At 60.1% G+C, this 18,286-nt stretch overlaps 1 protein-coding gene across 9 annotated transcripts; it reads right to left on the reverse strand.

The window, feature by feature from the left end:
- Nucleotides 1-55: 55 nt before the first annotated feature.
- ARHGEF1 (Rho guanine nucleotide exchange factor 1) lies at nt 56-18,214 on the reverse strand. 9 transcript variants are annotated; one of them, XM_029926617.1, is made up of 32 exons: nt 18,022-18,146; nt 15,264-15,386; nt 13,734-13,776; nt 13,567-13,650; nt 13,045-13,158; nt 10,778-10,876; nt 10,545-10,587; nt 10,149-10,395; nt 9,671-9,700; nt 9,294-9,393; nt 9,052-9,148; nt 8,935-8,970; nt 8,646-8,783; nt 7,844-7,949; nt 7,357-7,368; nt 6,627-6,794; nt 6,199-6,344; nt 4,642-4,788; nt 4,247-4,329; nt 3,902-4,027; nt 3,680-3,794; nt 3,447-3,553; nt 3,175-3,252; nt 2,859-2,934; nt 2,611-2,778; nt 2,024-2,111; nt 1,800-1,886; nt 1,468-1,538; nt 1,293-1,379; nt 811-974; nt 608-710; nt 56-401 (listed from the first exon to the last, which is right to left on the reverse strand). In XM_029926617.1, exons 2-31 carry the CDS (start codon nt 15,275-15,277, stop codon nt 627-629), a joined length of 2,958 nt encoding a protein of 985 aa, XP_029782477.1. In that variant the 5' UTR covers nt 15,278-15,386; nt 18,022-18,146; the 3' UTR covers nt 56-401; nt 608-626. The 9 variants fall into 9 exon arrangements, with proteins under 9 accessions (XP_029782477.1, XP_029782481.1, XP_029782478.1 ...); XM_029926621.1 differs by having other exon boundaries at nt 15,253-15,386; XM_029926618.1 differs by lacking the exon at nt 18,022-18,146 and adding an exon at nt 16,826-16,923.
- Between the last annotated feature and the right edge of the window lie 72 nt (nt 18,215-18,286).

Raw genomic sequence — 18,286 nt, forward strand, 5'->3', positions numbered from 1 at the left:
AGAAGCCACTCCCAGGCCCCCACCCCACCCCACCCTACCCTCACACACACACACCTCTCCTTAGATAATATATATTAAAAAATAAACCTCCAATTCAGGATATAAAAACAGAGCAAAGGCACTTGGGGGTGGAGGGGTGGCCTACCCCCAGGCACTACAGAGCTGGCCCAGGGAATGGGAGGTCACTGCAGGTCCGCCCTGGAATGAAGCCCTGAGTCCCCCAAGCAGAAGGCAGGAGGGAAAGAAGGCCAAGGCCAGTGGGAGGCTGTGGGGGAGGCAGTGATCCCAGCTGGGCCCCCCTGCCCCAGGCACGCCTGGCTCCCTCTCCTCAGGCCCTTGGGGTTGGAAACGCTGTGGCAGCTGTGCGATGGGGGCGGGTGGCCCTCAGTCTTGTGGAAGGCCTGGGGGAGGGAGGAGAAGGGAAACGGAGATGAAGACAAACAGGGGGGAGGGGGGGAGGGGGAGGGCACAGAAGAGGCCGAGAAGCAGAAACTGACAGCCAGGTGGCCAGGAGGTCGCACAGGGAAATGCAGTGTGACTCAGTGAGAGAGATGGGCAGGCCTGTGGACAAGGGAGCCCGAGCTGCCCCCTCTGGTCCCCTACTCACCTGCCTGGGGCAGGGGGTCTCAGGTGCAGCCAGGCTGGGGGATGGGGTTTTCCCCAAGCTGACACAGGAGGAGTCGTAGGCGACAGAATTCCTCTTCCACCTCCTGGTGGGGTGGGGGGGGTTCATTGATGAGTGGGGTCCCTCCCCGGAGCCCTGTCCTCCCCCTCCCCCTCTCCCCCCCCTCTCCCCCCCCAGGCCACCACCTCCAGCTGTTTAATGGTCTCCTCCAGGCTGAGCAGCTTCTCCTGAATTTCCTGGGTCTGTGTCGGGTTAAGGGGGCTGCCCCCTGGGACCCCATCCCCTTCACAGGGAGGCCCCGCCCCACCATCTTCCTCCGAGGGAAACAGGAGTTGCTTCAGGAACAGCACTGGCCAGGGGCAAGAAGACAGAGTCAGAGGCAGGACTGGGAAAGGGGAGGGTGGGAGTCGGGCCACGGTAAAGGGGGGCGGGGTGCAGGAGTGCAGAGGTGAGGCTGTGGCTAGAGCTGGGGCAGGGTGGGAGGGCATGGAAGATGGCATCCAGGGAGAAGTTGGATTGGAAGGTCAAGGAAGGGACAGAGGCTGCAGGAGGAGGGGCTCGAGGGCCCCGAGGTGGCAGTGCAGGCCTGGCATGCCCTGGGCGTGGGCAAGAGGCAGGCTGGAAAGCCGGGCTGGCAGCAGCCCAGGACAGGGTGGCGCTGGGCTACCTTTCTCCAGGGCCTTGGCAGCCAGCTGGCCTTCAGGGCCGGGTCTGCTGTAGGGCAGGAGGGTGCTGAAGATTCTCTCCATGCGGCCTGGGTGGCAGAGCAAGGAGGGTGCTCAGTTCCTGCTGGGCCTCCTCGGCAACCCTGCCCCAACCTGGCGCCCCCCAAAACTGCTCACCGTCAGCTGGGGGCATCTCTCGGCCACCACCATTGCCGTTGTCCGAGCTGCTGAGCAGGACTTCCCGGGTGCTGTGGGGAGGAAGCACTGGGTGACCCCACGGCCCTGGGGGGAAGCAGGGAGACAAGAGCAGGAGGCAGGGAGGTTCAGAGACATAAACAGAAGTTGAGGCTGGAAGATGGAGACAAAGGGACCTGGACTGGAGCCAGAGGGGCTGTGTTGGGGTGGCATGCAGGCACACACACGGAGACAGGGCCAGAGCTCAGGTTTTGGGGACACACACAGAGGTCTCCACTAGCTCCTCAGCCCTCCAATTTCCTCAGGACCCTCACCTGCTCGGGCTGGCCCGGGGTTTGGGGCGAGAAGCAGGGGCGGGGACCTTCAAGGATCCAGCAGTCTCAGTGATGAGGGTACACCAGCTGGGGAGAGAGGTCAGCCCCCAGGCCAGTCAGAGCCCCCAGACCCTGGTCAGGGCCTCCTGCCATCAGCCCTGCCCCTGGAGACCCAGGGCCTGGGCCACCTCTTCCACCCAAGCTTAGAACCCAGACCTCCTCACTTTTTGCGTTCTGACACAGTCTGGGCCACCAGTTCGTAGATCTGAGCCTCTTGGTCCCAGGTAAAAAGGACATAAAAGGCTTTGTGATCTGCAAGAGGAGGGAGAGGGGATTCAGAGCCAGGGTCACCCCAACTTGCACCTCCCCCGAGCCTGGGCAAGCCCCTGATGGTGGTGGCATTGCCTTGGACTCCGGGCTCGGTCCGTCCCTCCCTCTCATGCCCCCTAATCCTTCAGGCAGCCAGTGCCTAGTCTGGCTCTAAACACAAAACCCGCGGAGCCACTGGTGCAGCCTCCTGGCAGCTCCCGTTCCAACCCCCCTCACTGGGCTCCAGCCCCCAAACCTGCTCCCTCACTGTCCCCAAGAGGCAGCCATGGTGTCTTTTCAAATGCTGGTCCGAGCTGGCTGCTTCTTGGTGCAAACGTGTAGATCTCACAAAGACCTACAACTAGCCCGGGGCCCCGCCACGGCGAGCTGGGGGCTTCTCCCACCTTCCCCCTTCTCGGCTCTGTAGCGGCCTCCCAGTGCTAGAATGTGCATGTCCCCGCCCTCCAGAGGGTCACCTCCCACTCCATGGGCAAGTGCTCACCCGTGGCCACCTCGCGGGTCATGGCGGATGTGAGCGGCAGCACGGGCCGCAGCATGGTCTTGCCGTCGGGTGTGGGCGTCAGCGTCCGGCCGTGTGACTTGAGCAGCAGCCGCTCATCCTGGCGCTGCAGCAGCAGCAGCATGTCGTCCAGCAGCAGCACGTGGACCTCTGCAGGGCAAGGCCGGTGCTCAGCAGCCTCCCCGCGCCGAGTGCCCCGCCCTTGGGCCCCACACGGTGCCAGCGCCCACCTACAGCCTTGTCCTTTGTCACCCGCCACGTCAGCGGGCCCTCGTGGACCAGCTTCTTCTTGGTGATATCTAGGTTCTGGAGGGAAGGAGTCATAGTCAGTGTAGGCGAGGGCAGGGGAGGGTCCGGGGTGACCTCAGGGCCAGGGTCGCAGTCAGGGATCAGGAGGGGCAACCCACTGGGAATGAGGAGGGGTGCAGGCGTGGCTCTTCACTCCCTGGGTGCATTATCAGAGACTCCCCAGGGCCAGAGAGTCAGGGCTGGCTGAAGGCAGGGGAAGGCGAGGGAGAGGAGGTGGGGTCAGGGCAGTCAGGGCACCTTGAACTCATTCAGCATGGGGTCGCTGCTCTGCCGCAGGTGGGACAAGTCCAGGCGCTTCTGATAATCCCTGAGCCGCTGGAGCAGGGAAGGGAGAGTCACGGCCACAACTCCAAGGCTGGGGCTGACCCACAGTGACTCCAAGGGGGACAGGCCGAGGGCCGGGCCGGACCTTCCAAGAAGTGGCCCCGAGGTAGACAAGACGAAGGCCTGGCCAACCTTTGCGCACATCCGTCCCACTGCCCCGAGCCCAGGACCATGCGCAGGCTCACCAGCAGGTCCTCCATGTCGCGCACGGCCTGGTTGACGTGGTGCAGAATTTCCCGGCAGCACTTAGCTGCCCGCTCCACGTTCAACCGTTCCGCCTCTGCAGACTCTTCTGTAGGAGAGAGCAGCCCTGGTGAGCTCCAGCCCTGGAAGCTGCGGGTCCCACAGCCACAGTGGAGGAGGGGAGAGGCGGTCCGGGGGCGGGGCGGGGCCCACGGTACCTGTGTTCTGCCCGTACCTGTGTTCTGCCCGATGCTCTGCAGGAGCAGGGGGTACTTGGTCAGGCGCTGCATCTCTGTGGGGATCATGTCCTTCAGCTGCAGGCGGCGGCACCGTGGGCGGCTCTCGGCCTCCTGAGGGGGAAGCAGCTCAGAGGTGGCCCACGCTTGGGCTCGCCCCAGGGGCTAGGGACACCAGCCCCCTCCTCCCCCGGGGCCCTGGGGCCCAGGCCTCCCCTTACCTGCACGAAGGTGCAGAACCGAGGGTCTTTGCGCTGTTTGGCTTTGAGCTGCTCTAAGGCATATGACTGGTGGCTGCAGAAGCGGGAGGAGATTTTCTGGAACCAGGAGCCTTCGGCACCATCAAACTATAGTGAGATTCAGGCCAGGAAGGGTGTCTCAGGTAGGATTGGGGAGAGCAGGGCCTCACACGGCAAGAGCAGCCTAGGCAGGAGGACAGGGCTAGGGGACCAGACCCCTGGGGGTTGATGGAGGGGACGCTTGAGACCTGGCCTCCTCAGGCCTGCATTCCAGGTCCCCGGCTGGGAGGAGGGGCTCCCAGGGGGGCAGGGGCTGGGCGCCCTCACCCGGGCCAGCAGTACATCTCCGATCTCCTCAATGAGGTAGCCACTATCCTGCCTCCGCTTCATCAGTTGATCGAGGAACTGGGCTGTGGAGAGCGGTGACGAAAGCGGGGGCTCTGTCAGGGCCCTCAAGGTTGTATGTAGAGCTGATCAGAAGATGGTGGTGGCTGGGCTGCAGGGGTGTCTGTCTGCTCCTTGGGGCCACTGGGCTGTCCCCCCTGCCACGCGCTTGTTGATGTGCCCCCTGGAATGTGAGCTCAGGGGGTCTGGGGCTGTCCCACAGCTAGAAAAAGCAGCTGGCCACAGCAGAGACTCAGGGAGATGCAGTCTAGTGGCAAAGGCCGTGAAAGAGGGAGCCCGCGGTGGGGCGCACTGTGGGGCCGCTGCTCTGCACTCACAATGCACCTCGATGAGCTCGTCCAGGCTGGGGAAGATGGAGTGGAGCTCCTCCAGGGGGAAGAAGCCCCCGCCCACCATGGGCTGGTAGAAGAGGTCATGCAGCACCCGGAGCATGCGCACATGGGCCGCCTCCGTCACCAGCAGCTCTGGCGGAGGGGCAAAGAACAGGAAGCACTGTTGGGAAGGGTGCACACTACGGGGTGCAGTCTCAAAGGCAGGTTCGGGGGTGGGGGGGACGAGGACGACTCTCTCTGGATGGAGTCATTCGCCCCATAGCCACTGAGGGCTCCTTAACCCTCATCGCCGTTTTTCCTGGGCCGCAGCAGCCGGCTGGGGCATGGCCACCAATCCCAGTTCGCCTGGCACCGATGCATTTCCCGGGCCATGGGATTTTCGATGCTAAAGACGGGGGACTCCCGGGCAAACTGGGACAACGTGGTCGCACCACCACCAGCAAGCCTGCCGCTGTGTTTCGTGTCTAAGGGTCCAATAAGTCTCTCAGCCTTGGTTCGGGAACCACGAGAACCCCTCCCGTGCACAGTGATAGCCTCGGAGCCAGGGACCGCCCCCAGCCAGCGGGAGCCCATGCCTGGATTTCAGGAGCCCCTGGGATCTCTGGACACTGAACACACAATCCCACATCATTAGTACTTTTCTGTTGAGAGAGTGTCGTGCTGTCTGCTACGGAAGCCACTAGCCACTTACGGGCCTTTGAAGTTTAAAATGAGATGAGATACAAAATTCAGTTCTCGGCTGTACTGGTCACATTTCAAGTGCTCAACAGCCATTACATGGCTGGTGGTAACCACGCTGGACAGCACAGATGTCACATGTTTTCCTTATTCTGGGAAACGCGATCACACACGCTGCTAAATGTTTGGATCACATCCCTAGAAGGATCTGTGACACCAAAAGGAGTCACCTAATTGCCCTAAAATTCCGAAAAAGTACCCTTCTTACTAAGTAACTTGTAAATAAACCTCCAAACCGGAGCTTCCAAAAAAAGCGCTCCACTGTTGCCAAAGCCCCTCTGTGCACACAATGTGAAACCACAGAAAAGAATCGAGACAAAAATGATACTTCCGTCATCTCTCCGCCCGGACCCAAGCACTGCTAATATATTATCTTCCAAAACTCGTGCCCTGTGGGACCCTTTCTGCCCCTGAACGTTAAGATCATAGTAGTAACGTCCTTCCCCAGCCCCACACGCTTCATGACAGTCTTTTCAGATAGAACGATTACTCTCCGTGTTTCCCGAGTAAGGAAACAGATTTATGCTAGAAATACGACTTTAGGTACCATTTCCAGCTCTTGCCAGCACTGACCTGCACTACCAAAAACTCTCTGGAAATGTCAGTTTGACGGCCAAGAGCCACAGTCCTGTTCCGTGAGTGGCTGTTCTAGAATTTACACAACGAATGGCCCTCGGTGGGAACAGGCCAGCTTTAAGTTCTGCCTGTTGTCACTGACACTGGCAGTGTCTCCCCCATCTGTCTCTTTGGCAGAACTGGACTGCGTGTATGGCAACGGTGGGGGGTGCAGGGCGGGGTACTCACCACTGATGACCTCCTGCCGCTTCACCTGGCCCTTGGGCAGGCTGTGCAGGATGCCTGGGGGGACCAGCTCCCGCCAGCCAGGGGGCTCTTCTGGTTCCAGCTCTAGTCCTGACCTACCCGGGTCCCCTTCCTCTCCAGGCTCAGGGCTGTAGAACAAAGGCCTCGTTAGGGCCCTGGCTTGGGGCGTCCCAAGGAGGAGGCTTCCATTTCTAGTGTCCAACCCCCTTCTATGGCCTTGGCATTCGATGCCTCCAAAGTAGCCCACATGCCCCCGAATCTCTAGAAAGAAGAGTCCCCCACCTCTCCTGTGACCTTGGTGACCTTAGCCTCCAAAACCCAGTCCTCTGTCACTCTGGCAACAACCCCTCCCCCACCGTCCTTCTGACTCTCCAGGCTGCCTCAGTGGATGGGACGGAGGAATGACCTACGTGGCTCGTCGGGCAGGGCCAAGCACGGCCGTGGCAGAGCTGGGGTCCATGTCCACGTCACTTCGGGAGCGGCCCCCACCCCGGCCCTTAGCCCCGAGGCTGCCCCGGGAAGGCCGGCGGCGGTCACTCACCCGCAGGCTCTCCGAGCGCCCCAGACGCCCCGATAGCCTGGACCCCGAGGCCAAGAACAGAGTCAGCCAGAGGCCAGTACAGAGATAGGGCAAGACCAAGACAGGCACAGAGACAGGGAGGGACCAAGACAGGGACAGAGATGGGAAGAGTAGGACAGGGACAGAGATGGGGAGAGACCAAGACGGGGACAGTTGGGGAGAGACCAGGACAGGGACAGACGGAGACCAGGGGAGACCAGGACAGAGATTGAACATGCAACAGAAGAGATGAGAGAGTCAGAAGGAGCAGTGGGACTTCCGGTGCTGGGGCAATGGGGCTGGCCAGGAGGGGTAAGGAAACTTGGTGGGGGCAGGGGGAAACCCAGTATGGAGCACAGGACGGACCCCTCCCTTCCCTGAGGCAGGGGGATGAGGCGGGGCAGAGCAGGGAATGAGGTGGGGAAGGGGATTGTAATACTTAGCTCTTCTGCTGGGAGGGTGATGTCCCCACCCACCCCTTGCAGGGTGAAGGGAAGGGGGTGGCCCATGGGGAGAGGGGAGGGGCTGGGAGAAATGGGGGAGGGGCTAGCCCTCCCCCCACCCAGGGCCCAGGCACCCACCTCTTCCACTTTCTGGGGAGAGAGGGGCACAGGGTCAGAGGTGGACCCAAATGGAACCCGACTCACCTCCCCCACCCACCAAAGGGTCCCCAAAGCAGCAGCACAAGGACAGGCAGGGGGCAGAGCCTGCCCCCCAACTGTGAGGGGGACAGGGCCCCCAGGCATGGAGCACACAGGGTGGGGGATGGAGGGCAGGGCACCAGGAGGCAAGAGCAAGGCGCTGGGCGCTGGCTTAGAAGAGGAGGGGAAGGGATGAAAACCTGAAGGGGGAGGAGCGCAGGAAGAGGAAGTGGGAGGAGATGAGAAAAGAAGTTGGAGAAGGAAAGAGAAGGCAGAAAATGGAAAGAGGGAGGAGCAGGGCAGAGTGGAGCTGGCTGGAGGAGAGCAGGTGCAAACGGCAGGCAGCGTGACCAGGCACACACCTCCCAGCCTGAGAAGCCCGGTCCTGCTCCCAGCAACCCCGCCCCCCACACCCGGCCCCGGGCACCTCTCTGTATCGGCACCCTCCTCCGTGTTCTCCGGGGGCACCACGGGCTCCAGGCTGGCCGGGCCCTGCGGGGGCGGGTCCCCCAGCTCTGGTGGGGCATCAACACCTGTGTGGGCAGCGGGGGAGAGCAAGGCTGGCTGCCAGGCCCTTGTGGCAAGACCCCCACTCCAGGGGCCTCCACTGCCCCCGGGAAATGGCAGATGGGGGCTAAAACCACTCAGTGCCTGGCAGCCAGCCCCAGAGGCTGCCCTGCACTTCAGTGGGGGGCGGACAGGTGCAAATGGAAAGGGTGCCGAGGACACGACCGTGGGCAGCTGGGGCAGCTGGGCAGGGGTGGTGAGGAAAACAGAACCAGGGGAGACTGGGAGCTCTGCATGATGCCTCCACATCCATTCCCGCTCCCAGCCCTCAGCTGGGGCTTGTGGGAAGAGGGTGGGTCCCATTTAGGAATGAGGAGACTGAGGCTCAGAGAGAGGAGTGACTTCCACGATATGACACAAGGAAGCCGCAGAGCCAGGATTGGAACCCAGGCCCAGCCAAGCAGCTGTCTCTGATCCACGGGGGTGACTGACCATGTAGTCAGAAAGGATCCTGGGAAAGGACACTGTTGGGGGCTGACAGGAAATATAGTCCAAGGAGGTGGGAAATGCATCACCTGGATAGAGGCGGGACACTGAGAGGAAAGCCATGGAATGGATGAACTGAGGGAAGGGGGTGGTTTTATTCATAACACTGGTGACCAGGAGCAGGGAGGGGCAGGAAAACCAAGGAGCAGTCTCTCTGGGGGACCGGGGAAACTCACCTGGTTCCCGGTCAGGGCTGTCTCCAGACAGAGGGTGCAGAGAAACACCTGGGATGTCCTGCCCAGGAGCTCCAGGATTCCGGTCCCGGGAAGGCACCCCCAGGCCTCCCTTCCTTTCGGTAAGGCCTGGCTTCTCAGCTGGGGAAATATCCAGCAAGGAGGAGGAAATGAGAGCCCAGTGCCTCTACTCACACAGCAGCCTATGCTCCAGCCCCATCCTACCACCCCCCTCCACAGTAGGGCCCCTCCATCCCTCCCTGAGGCCCCCAGCTAGCTTCAGGATCATTACCATCAGCCTCGACTTTGAGGTGCCGGAAATCTGGGGCTGGAACGGAAAGAGGGGACCATGAGGCAGGGGCAGCATGGGGAGAGTCAGGACGGGCAGGCAGGGGGCCAGCCACCTCACCCTGAGGTTCTGCCCGGTTCCAGCGGGCGGCGTCCAGGAAGATGCTCAGGCCTTTCTTCGTCTTGGTTGGCTCATCTGATCGCCGATTCCCTATCATCTGAGGGAAGTAGGAGAGTGGAGAGGGGGCTGTGCCCTTCTGTGACCTCAAGAAGGCAGGATCAGACCCTAGGAGCCCAGAGTCACAGGGCTCCCCAGGGACCCCTGGGGAGGAAAGGGCCAGGTTTGGGCGCTCAGGGAAGCACCTTTTTCCGGAAGAAGTTCCTCCCGGACTTCTTGTCCCCACTCTTGGTCCGCACCCCGAGGTGGCGCATGTACAGGCTGATGGCGTTGACCACAGCGGCACTGCGGGTGGGGGTGGGGGTGATGAGGGCCCCAGCACGTGTGCACACACCCGTGGCAGCAGGGATGCCGCCATCCCCAAGCCCTCCCCTCCACGTTCACCCCCCACTCCAACCTCAGAACCCCCCCTCCCCAGCTGAGTGTCTGAGGAAGCGGGAGAGGGCTCCAGAGGACAGGGCCAGGGATGCTGCTCCATGCCCAGGCGCCCAGACCTCCGGTCCCCCTCCCTGGGTCCCAGGGGGCTAAATGCCTCTCCTGCTGTCCTCTCTGCTTCCATTACCTCTTTTCCTCATCAGTCGAGATGGTGTTTCTGTAAATAGAAGAAAGAAGTTTGTGACACACTTGCTAAGCCTGGGTCCCTGCCTACCCAGCACACATGTCGGGTTTCAGTCCCCTTAAAAGCTGGGACAAGAGAGAAAGGAGAGGTGGGAGGGGGGGCGGTGCCAAGACTAAGGGGAAGGAGGACCACAGCAGGGAGGAGAGTCTCTTTCCAGGGCATCCAAGGGGCTGGGAGCTGCAATGACAGGACCCAAGCGCCACACCCAAACACAAGACCATGGAAAGACCTGGAAACTGGGAGGGTGCCCCAAAGCCGAGAGGAGAGGACACAAAACCAGATGGATTAAAATGCCAGGCCTGGGGGATCCAGGAGTCAGGGGAAGAGCCCAAATGTTAAGGACTGAACCCTGAAGTCACAGGGACCCCCTCTGCCCACACCCCACCCCTGCCTGGCTGGAGAGGGCGCAGCCTCCACTCACTGCATCTCTTCCAGGTGGGTCAGCAGCCGCTCGGCCAGGTGCCGCTCCCGGGCCTCGAAGCTGGCACGGTCTCGCCCTACCCAGGCCTCCAGCTGCGTCAGGTCGTGCTCCCAGGGCGTCATGCCCATGAGTCGCTTCGAGCGGAAGTCCTCCAGCAGGTGGCTCACGGTGGCCTGCTGGCTCTGCACCACCTCCTGCACAAACTGCCGCTGGAGGTCCTCGGAGATGAGGTCCGGCCGTGTGCGGTCTGCAGGGACACAGGCAGGGGGCTGGGGGCCAGTCCCACCCACCCTGGGGCTGCACGGCCAGGGGGAAGGGAAGGAGAAATCTCTACCGTCCACCCCGGCCCCTGCTAGCAACCTCTCCCTCACCTACAGTTCCCTTTTCTCTCCTTACCAAGTTCAAAGGCAACAGAGGAAGGGACTGGCACCCGCAAAACCTGCTCAGGACAGAGAACGGAGTGAAGGGAGGTGACTGAGTGGTGGTGGGGTCACGGGACCGCAGCCCAGGTGCCCACTGGAAATGACAGTCTGAGGGGAGGGAGCGGCAGAGGGTGGGCCAGGCTGGCAGAGTCTCCCCAGGACCAAGGAATGGGGGGGAGGCTGGGGTCCCTCGAAGGTGTTTCTCACCGCGGTCTTTTCCAGGAAGCTGTGGTAGAAGTCGAGAAAGGCCTTCTTGGCCTCCTTAGGGCCCAGTGAACCCAGCATGTCCGCATGCAGGCAGCAGAGCTGGGGAGACAGACTGTGGCTCACCCTCTTCCTCCTCCCCAGACCATACTCTCCCTTGAAAAGCCTGGGGCCTCAATCTCCTGCTAGGCGCTCCCTGATTTCCATCATCCCCACACCCAGGCCCTTGCCTCTCTTGGCCTCCCTGGGGCCACCAAGAGCATTTGCTAATTTTCTGTCCTGTGAAATGGCTCTCTCCAGTTCTGTCTCCTGGCGTCACCTGCTACACTAAGACAAATGCTGTCCTAAACCCTTTGCCCATATTAACCTGGCCGATCATAGCGACCATTGTTCCCATTTTAAAGATGAGAAAACCGAGCTCAAGAAGCTTGCTCAAGGTCACACAGCTAGTAAGTGGCAAAGCTGGGATTGGAATCCAAGCAGCCTGTTCCATTACACCCCACTGCCTAGAAATACCAGGAGCGGGACGCCTGGGGGGGCTTAGTCAGTTAAGCATCTGGCTCTTGATTTCAGCTCAGGTCATGATCCTCAGAGTCGTGAGATTAAGCCCCGAGTCGGGACTCTGTGAGCTGGGTGTGGTGCCTGCTTGAGATTCTCTCGCTCTCTCAGCGCCTCCCCCTCTTCATGGGCATTCTTGCTCTCAAAAAAAAAAAAAAAATCACGATACCATGTGCAACTTGAGGATGAGGGTGTGTGTCCGCGTGTGCGCAAGGTTCTGATTCATCTGTGCCCCAGACAGGGCCTGGCGCGCAGTGGGAGCTGGGTAAATTACTAGGTGGACAAGTGGGCCTCTCCCGTTCATTTGCCACTCGTTTCCTGAGGTTGTCTGTGTATCAGCCCCATGCTGGGTGATGCTGGCAATGCACTGGGAACTCCAACTTGGCTCCTGGGGTCTCTCGTCGTGTACGGGACATGGTCTCTGTGCTAAGGACGTGCCCCAGTGGGGGCAGGAATCTATTTCTCTGCTGTAAATGTTTCCAACCAATCTATGTCTGCACACCCCCAAACTCCATGACAAAACTCCATGAGGAAGCAGCCCAGGGGACCACAACTATTTCTTGGCCGCTTTCCCAGCTGATGAGGTGAGGGAGCAGCAGGAGGGCAGATTCCAAATGCTGGGGATGGGGGAGGAGGGGGGAGGGCATCTGGGTCACCCTAGCCAAGCCCCTGGCCCTTGCCAGGCCTCAGTTTCCACATCTGTAAAAGGACATGGCAGTCGGCGCCATCCCTGGGCTGAGCTCCAAGAGCTCGGGCTCTAGAAACTTCAGGTTTGGCAGGGGGACTCCCTTGGCCGGAGGGCCAGAGCCTCCATTCAGAGGCGAGGGACAGCTACTTTTCTGGGGAGAAGGCACCTTCCCGATCTCTGCCGATTTTGGAAGCCTCGGGGTCAGTGTGCCCTTCCTTCTGCATCTCCAGGCAGCCGACCCTGGCATTTCTACCAGTCTGGTTTCCAGAGAGACCTACCACCCATCTCCAGTGCAGTCCAGTGCTCTGGGCTACCTCCTAACTGCAGCCTGCACTGGGCTGCACTGGGTCTTCTTGGGGTGAGATCCCTGGCTAGAGTCTCCCTCTAGCCCGAGCAGTGACCTCGTCCTTCCTAAATCATCCACGGGGTTCTCTAGACTGCATATTTCTGGACAGCATGGCACTTTCTGCCCCCACCACCGCTCAGGTAAGTTCAGTCTGGTATCTGTGGACCATCAATTGCGTTCTCTCTGCCTCAAGGGCTGCTTGTGGTGGATTCTTATTCCTGGACTGGGGCCTGCCGTTCTCCCTAGACCTGGGAAGGCGAGTGGTTTTGTCCCGCATGCACCCCAGCCCTGAAGGACTGGCGGCACCTGCCGAGGCCACAGAGGAGGGTTCCACTTGCAGGGTCAGTGGGAAAGGATGCTGTTGCTGCCACAGGCTGGGAAGGGGCGGGGTAGGGAGCACGGGCTCTGCCGGCTTGTGGATTCTCCGGGGCTCTCCGCGTGCCCCTGCTGGGTGTACTCTCCCGCCTGCACCTGCTGCTCACCGAGCCGACGCGGGGCACCCACAAGCTTGTCGGGGTCCTGTGGCTAGTTCTCAGGCTCTCGGTTTCTAGATCCTGCGCTGTGTGTTCTGTATGTTTTCCAAACCCTCCCAGCTCCTCTTTGCTAGTCCATCTCTCTGAGCGCTGTGGCCTGTCCCGGCCCGGACCCCTCCCTCTGCCCACCCGGCCTTGCCCTCACCAGGGGTCCCGGCTCAAACTGCAGGGCGACGTGCTGCAAGAAGGCCATGAGGTGGGCGGGCCGCCGCTTCACCTCCTCCAGACTCTGGAACTGGCTGTTTTGCTCCTCTGCATTCTGAGGGTGCGGGTGGGAGTGAGATGGTGGGGGGTGGGAGGGGGGCCTTGGGCCTGACCCTTCCCCCGCCGGCAGTGGTGTCGATGCTATAAGGGTTGGTCAGGGCTGGTGTCGGGGGCAGGGGAGGAGATCTGATGTCATGCATGTGGGTGCCAAAGACAGACATTAGGGGTCTGTGCTGGAATTAAGGGAGATGGTGACAAAAACCAGGGTGAGAGTCTGCGCTCTAATGGGGCATCAAGGATGGGGTAACGGGGGATGATGAAGGTGGTACCTAGAAGAGTAGAGAAAGAGGGACGAGCAGGGGGTGGCATCCAACCATGGGCCTAAGGAGGGAGGGGGTCCTGAGGATGGGACTTGAGGGCTGGGGCCCAGGGAGGCTGGGATAGAAGCTTTTCCACCCCTCACCGTCTCCAGCTCATTCTCAAAATCTTCGTCTTCAGCCCCGATGATGCTGACTGGCACCAGGCCAGGCCGCGGTGGTCCTGGGGCCTGTGCAAGAGGGACGGCTTCAGCTCACAGTGCTCCCCACCTCACAGTCCCCCGCTCCCCTCACCCCGGCTCTCTCCACTCACCAGCCCGCGGGAAACGTCGTCAGCCTCCATGGGATCCACAGGGCTGAGGAAGAGGAGGGGCCATGGTTAGGGGGGCAGGAGGCAGCGGCACAGGGCACAGGGCGGTTACTCACAGATTCCTGGCCCAGGTGTGAAGGTGAGTAAACAGCTCCCCCCACCATCCCAGCCTCCACAGCTCAATGGGGCCTCTGTGTGGCGACAAAGAGCCCTTCAGAGGCCAGCCAGGGCAGGGAGCCTGGGGGGTGGGGGGAGAAGAGACGAGGCCCAGGAGCCTGGGTCCATGAGAGAGCTGTGGACATGAGAGCCTGTAATTTGGGGTCCCTGATGGAGGAGGGGCTGGGGGCCTGGCCTCCTGGGTCTGAGGGAGGAGGGGGCCAGACGCCTGGACTCCTGGGTCTGAGGAAAGAGGGGGCTACAGGCTGGGGCCTAGCCGAGCAGAGCCGGGAAGGTTAAAAAGGAGGTAAGAAGGGAGATAACTGAGGCGTGGGGGGCGCTCCTCCATCTGACAGACTTGGGGCAGGATGTTGCCTCTGAACCCACCAGCCCCACTTCCTGTGACAGGAAATCTAATGGCAAATCCCCCAACCCCCAACTCTCTCCACGTTAGAAAACAAAACTGAACCTCCTTCCCCAAACCCAGGGGTTTATTTCCTTCAGGGACCTGGTATCCTCCCTGGCTTCCCATCCCCCCAAAACGGGTCCTCGGCCAGTCCATCCCCAAGGGGCGTCTGTCCGCTCGGTCCTCTTTCCCCAGCCAGCTCTCCCTGGCTGTCTGTCCTGTGAATGTGTCCCAGGTCTTTGGCTCCCTTCTCCCTGTCTCATTTCCTCCCTCCCTTCCAACCCGCTCACCTCCCCACCATCTCTGCCTCCCTTCCCCGTCAGCCACCTCCCCCTGACCCTGCTTCTGTTGCTCTGTCTGTCCCCCGTCTCTGCCTGTCTTCCCACTTCGGGCTCTGCAGCCACCTCTCCAAGCCCTCTCCGAGTCACTGTGTCATATGCTGTCTCTCATCTCTCTCTCTCTCCCATCTCTTGCTGTCTCTCCCATCTTGTCTCCCTTAGAGCCTCCACTTCCCCCTGCGTCTTCCCACTGCCATCTTCCGTGTCCTTAATTAGTCTGACTAATGCCACTCGAACGCGTGTCAGGCGGGAAGGAGGTGTGGAAACAGGGTGGGGTGGACCAGCAGGGCTGGGTGGCAGGGGCTCTCCCAAAGCTATTTATAACCCCGGCCGCCTGAGACCCAGCCTTCTCCCTCCTCCACAGGCCTCCTCCCTAGCACTCAGTAAACGGTGCCTATGATTTTGATTAGGATCATCAGACAATGATGCTTTCTGGAGTCCTCAAGTGCCATCCTGTGGGTTCCCTAGGGCACGCGTCATTTTTATTCTTTTCCATAGAGTGGATCTGTCCAACTTCAAGTTTGGGTTAAGATCTGAGCACCGTTCAATCTTCACATAAATAAAATTGCAAACCAATGCAAACAAACAAATAGTGCTTACTTATGACAAAAGCTACACTTACCTAGCACTTACAGCGTGCTAGGCATTGCTCCCAGGGCTTCTCACATATGAACTCAACGTTCACAACCACAAGCACCCCATGCGATTAGTTCGAGATGGAAAACCTTCACCAGGCCACCAGCTGCAACTTCTGGGCTGGAAAACATGACCATGACCGTGCACGTGGAAGGTCCGTGCTCCTCCCACTTGGGGTGGAAAGGTTCAACAGAGGCAAGGAGGTTCCAAAAGGGCAAAGGAGAGGACACACATTATGGGAGCAAATGCTCATGCCAAGCAGCCCTGAATCATGCACTCAATGCCTGTGACCTTCATTCCTCATCATGGTAACTCGAAATAATAAGCTAACACTTAATCTATGCTAAGTGCCATTGAGTGTGTGCCAGGTGCAACTTTACTGTTTTATAGATAGTAACCCCTTTAATCCTCTAAATGACCCCTGGAGGTCCATTTTATAACTATCCCCATTTTACAGAAGAGAAAACCGAGGCACAGCTCATAAGGGACAGAGCCAGGATTCAGACCCACGAAGTCTGGCTTGAGTTTATGCACTGAACTATCAGAATGTGCTGCTTCAGAGCACAGGGAACCCCTACCCCAACCTTAAGAAACTAAAATCTGAATCACAGCTGAGACATATCAGGTCTCTTTATGCTGTCTGGGAAAGTCAAAGGTATGTAGGCACCGTGACCTGGGCAGGAGTGCAGGTTGCTGCTTCGGCCACTCCACAGGGACTTAGGGCTCAGAGAGGATGCTGACAGGGAAGGTGAAGGGTTGGGTGCTTTGGAGATACAGGGTGAGGGGCTGCCACAAAGGGTAATTATAGGATGAAGCTGTCAGATGGATCTATAGGCAACTGACAAGGCCTAGGGGCCAGGATTCGAGAAGATGCTGTGTGTGAGGGACTGGGGGTGGTAGTGGTCAGGGAAGGTTTCAAAGGTTCTTAGGGCACTTGAGCAAAGTAGACATAGGTCACAGAGTACATGGGCACCTGGATTTTATGTAAGGTTTGGGGTCTATAACACACTGAGTGGATGATCCTGGTCTCCAAGAACCTCTGGGAGGGAGCCTTTACAAACCTAAAATAGAGTAATCAAATTAAGTCCACAAAGGGCCCTTGGAATGTATAAGGCCTGAGATTCTATTTCACACATGGTGGGTCTACACGGATCTGGGGATCCCATAGACTCATGATTCCATATGCAAAATAGCCAGTCCATGGGACCCATGGAAACTAAAATGGGAACCACGATTCTATAGGAGCATGTGGTAGGGTCTGCAGGGTCCAGGATTCTAGGAAGTGCTCATGACTGATGGGAACCCTGCATCTATTAAGCCGAGTTTCCATGGGGGGAGAGGGAGGGGGATAGCAGTAAGCTGGTGGCTCTGTAGGGCCCTGTAATTTATATGGAACGTGGCGAATCCGTAACAGCCCCAACTCCTACATGGGACGTGACGGGTCTACACGGGCCCCACATTCTACACGGGACGTGGCGGTATGCACGGCCAGGGATGCTGGGGCGGACCTGCGGAGTCAGGGTTTGACGCCCGACAGGGACAGGGGCCGCGTCCCTCACCTGCTCCAGGTCGTAGGAATATCCACCTCAGCCGCCAGAACCGAAGTCTCTGCGCACCGGCTCCGGGGTCCCCCACCCCCAACTCCGAGTCGCTCTAGCTGCCCCCAAATCTACCTTTGCTTCCAGCTCCACTCCTCCCGCCAGCCTCTCTAGCCCAGCTCCTGCCAGGCTACTGTCCAGGCGACTCTACTCCTCCCGCCGGCCGCTCTAGCTCTCCACTGCGCCACGCTGGCCAGATAGGGCCGCTCTGGCCTGCCTTGGAGGACTGGCGTTTCCGTATCTCGACTGCTCCTGTCACTCTACTCTACCCTGCCCCGCCCCCAGCCCGACTAGAAAGTGGTTCCAGCTCCCTGGCCGGGGCTCAATCCAAGATCTCCGAGTAGCCCGTGGCCCTTAGTCTCCGGAGTGGGCTCCCCACCCTATCTTTCCTTCCTAACCGGAACCAGCTGAATTCCCAAGGTGTACGTTAATTTTTCCCTCACCTCCCACCCCCACCCCCGGCCGCACGCTTTCTTCTAGGGCTGTAATGAAAAACTCCTGTGTTCCAGCGTACCTTTCCCGCTGATACGCAGTGTAACCTAGAAAAAGTAATTACTTGGTTTCGAGCCTCAGTCTTCCCACCTGTACAATGGGGGAAGGTTTCCAGCTGTCCTCTACAACCCATATCTCAGGGTATAATTAATGGCCCAGAAAAAGAGCTTTCCAAAAATGCTTTCAAAAGGCGCTCTGCAACTTTCAGCTTCACAGCGGCCTACGGCGTGGTTACGGACTTTTTTTTTTTTTTTTTTAGGTGGCCCTAAAGCATGTGGGGTTGGAGGAAGGTGCTTGAAAGCACCTGCAAGTTCACGTCCCAACTCCACTCGGTCTCACGGTGTGTGTACCCTGGGACGAGTCGGTTCCGCTCCTCGAGCTTCAGTTTCCCCACCCGTACAATGGGAATGATCATCCATCCTCCGCTAGACAATTGGGAAGCCTTGACCCCGGCCTCTACCCCCTCATCCCCACTTACTGGGCGCTTGGCAGGTATTTAGCTCGCTCTCCTCTCTTTACCCCCTTTGACAGATGGGAAAACTGAGGCCGGAGGAGGGGCGGGCGCTGGCTCTGTGGGGCGCAGCGCCCCGGCCACCTTCCTACTCCTCCCCTCGTCCCCCGGCAGCCGAGGGGCGGGAGGCCGGGCGGGGCCAGGGACAGTGTACCTGGTGTCCGCGCAGGGAGGCGACCGGCGGGGCGCCCGAGGTCGGGCTCGGCGATCCCGGGCCCTGGGTCCCGGCTCCCGCTTCCTGGCTCTGGCGGGGCAGGAAGTTGGGGCGTTTTTTCCGGAGGCCCCCGCCCCGCCGCCCCTCCCCGCTTCCTGCCCGCGCCCCGCGCTCGCCCGGCACCTCCGCTTCCTTCCCCTTCTCGCCGCCCGCCCGGCCCCTCCTTTCCCCGCTCGGCCGGGACCCGCCGGCCCCACCCCCGCCC

Source organism: Suricata suricatta, chromosome 16 (assembly GCF_006229205.1).
Source record: "Suricata suricatta isolate VVHF042 chromosome 16, meerkat_22Aug2017_6uvM2_HiC, whole genome shotgun sequence".
NCBI lineage: Eukaryota > Metazoa > Chordata > Mammalia > Carnivora > Herpestidae > Suricata > Suricata suricatta.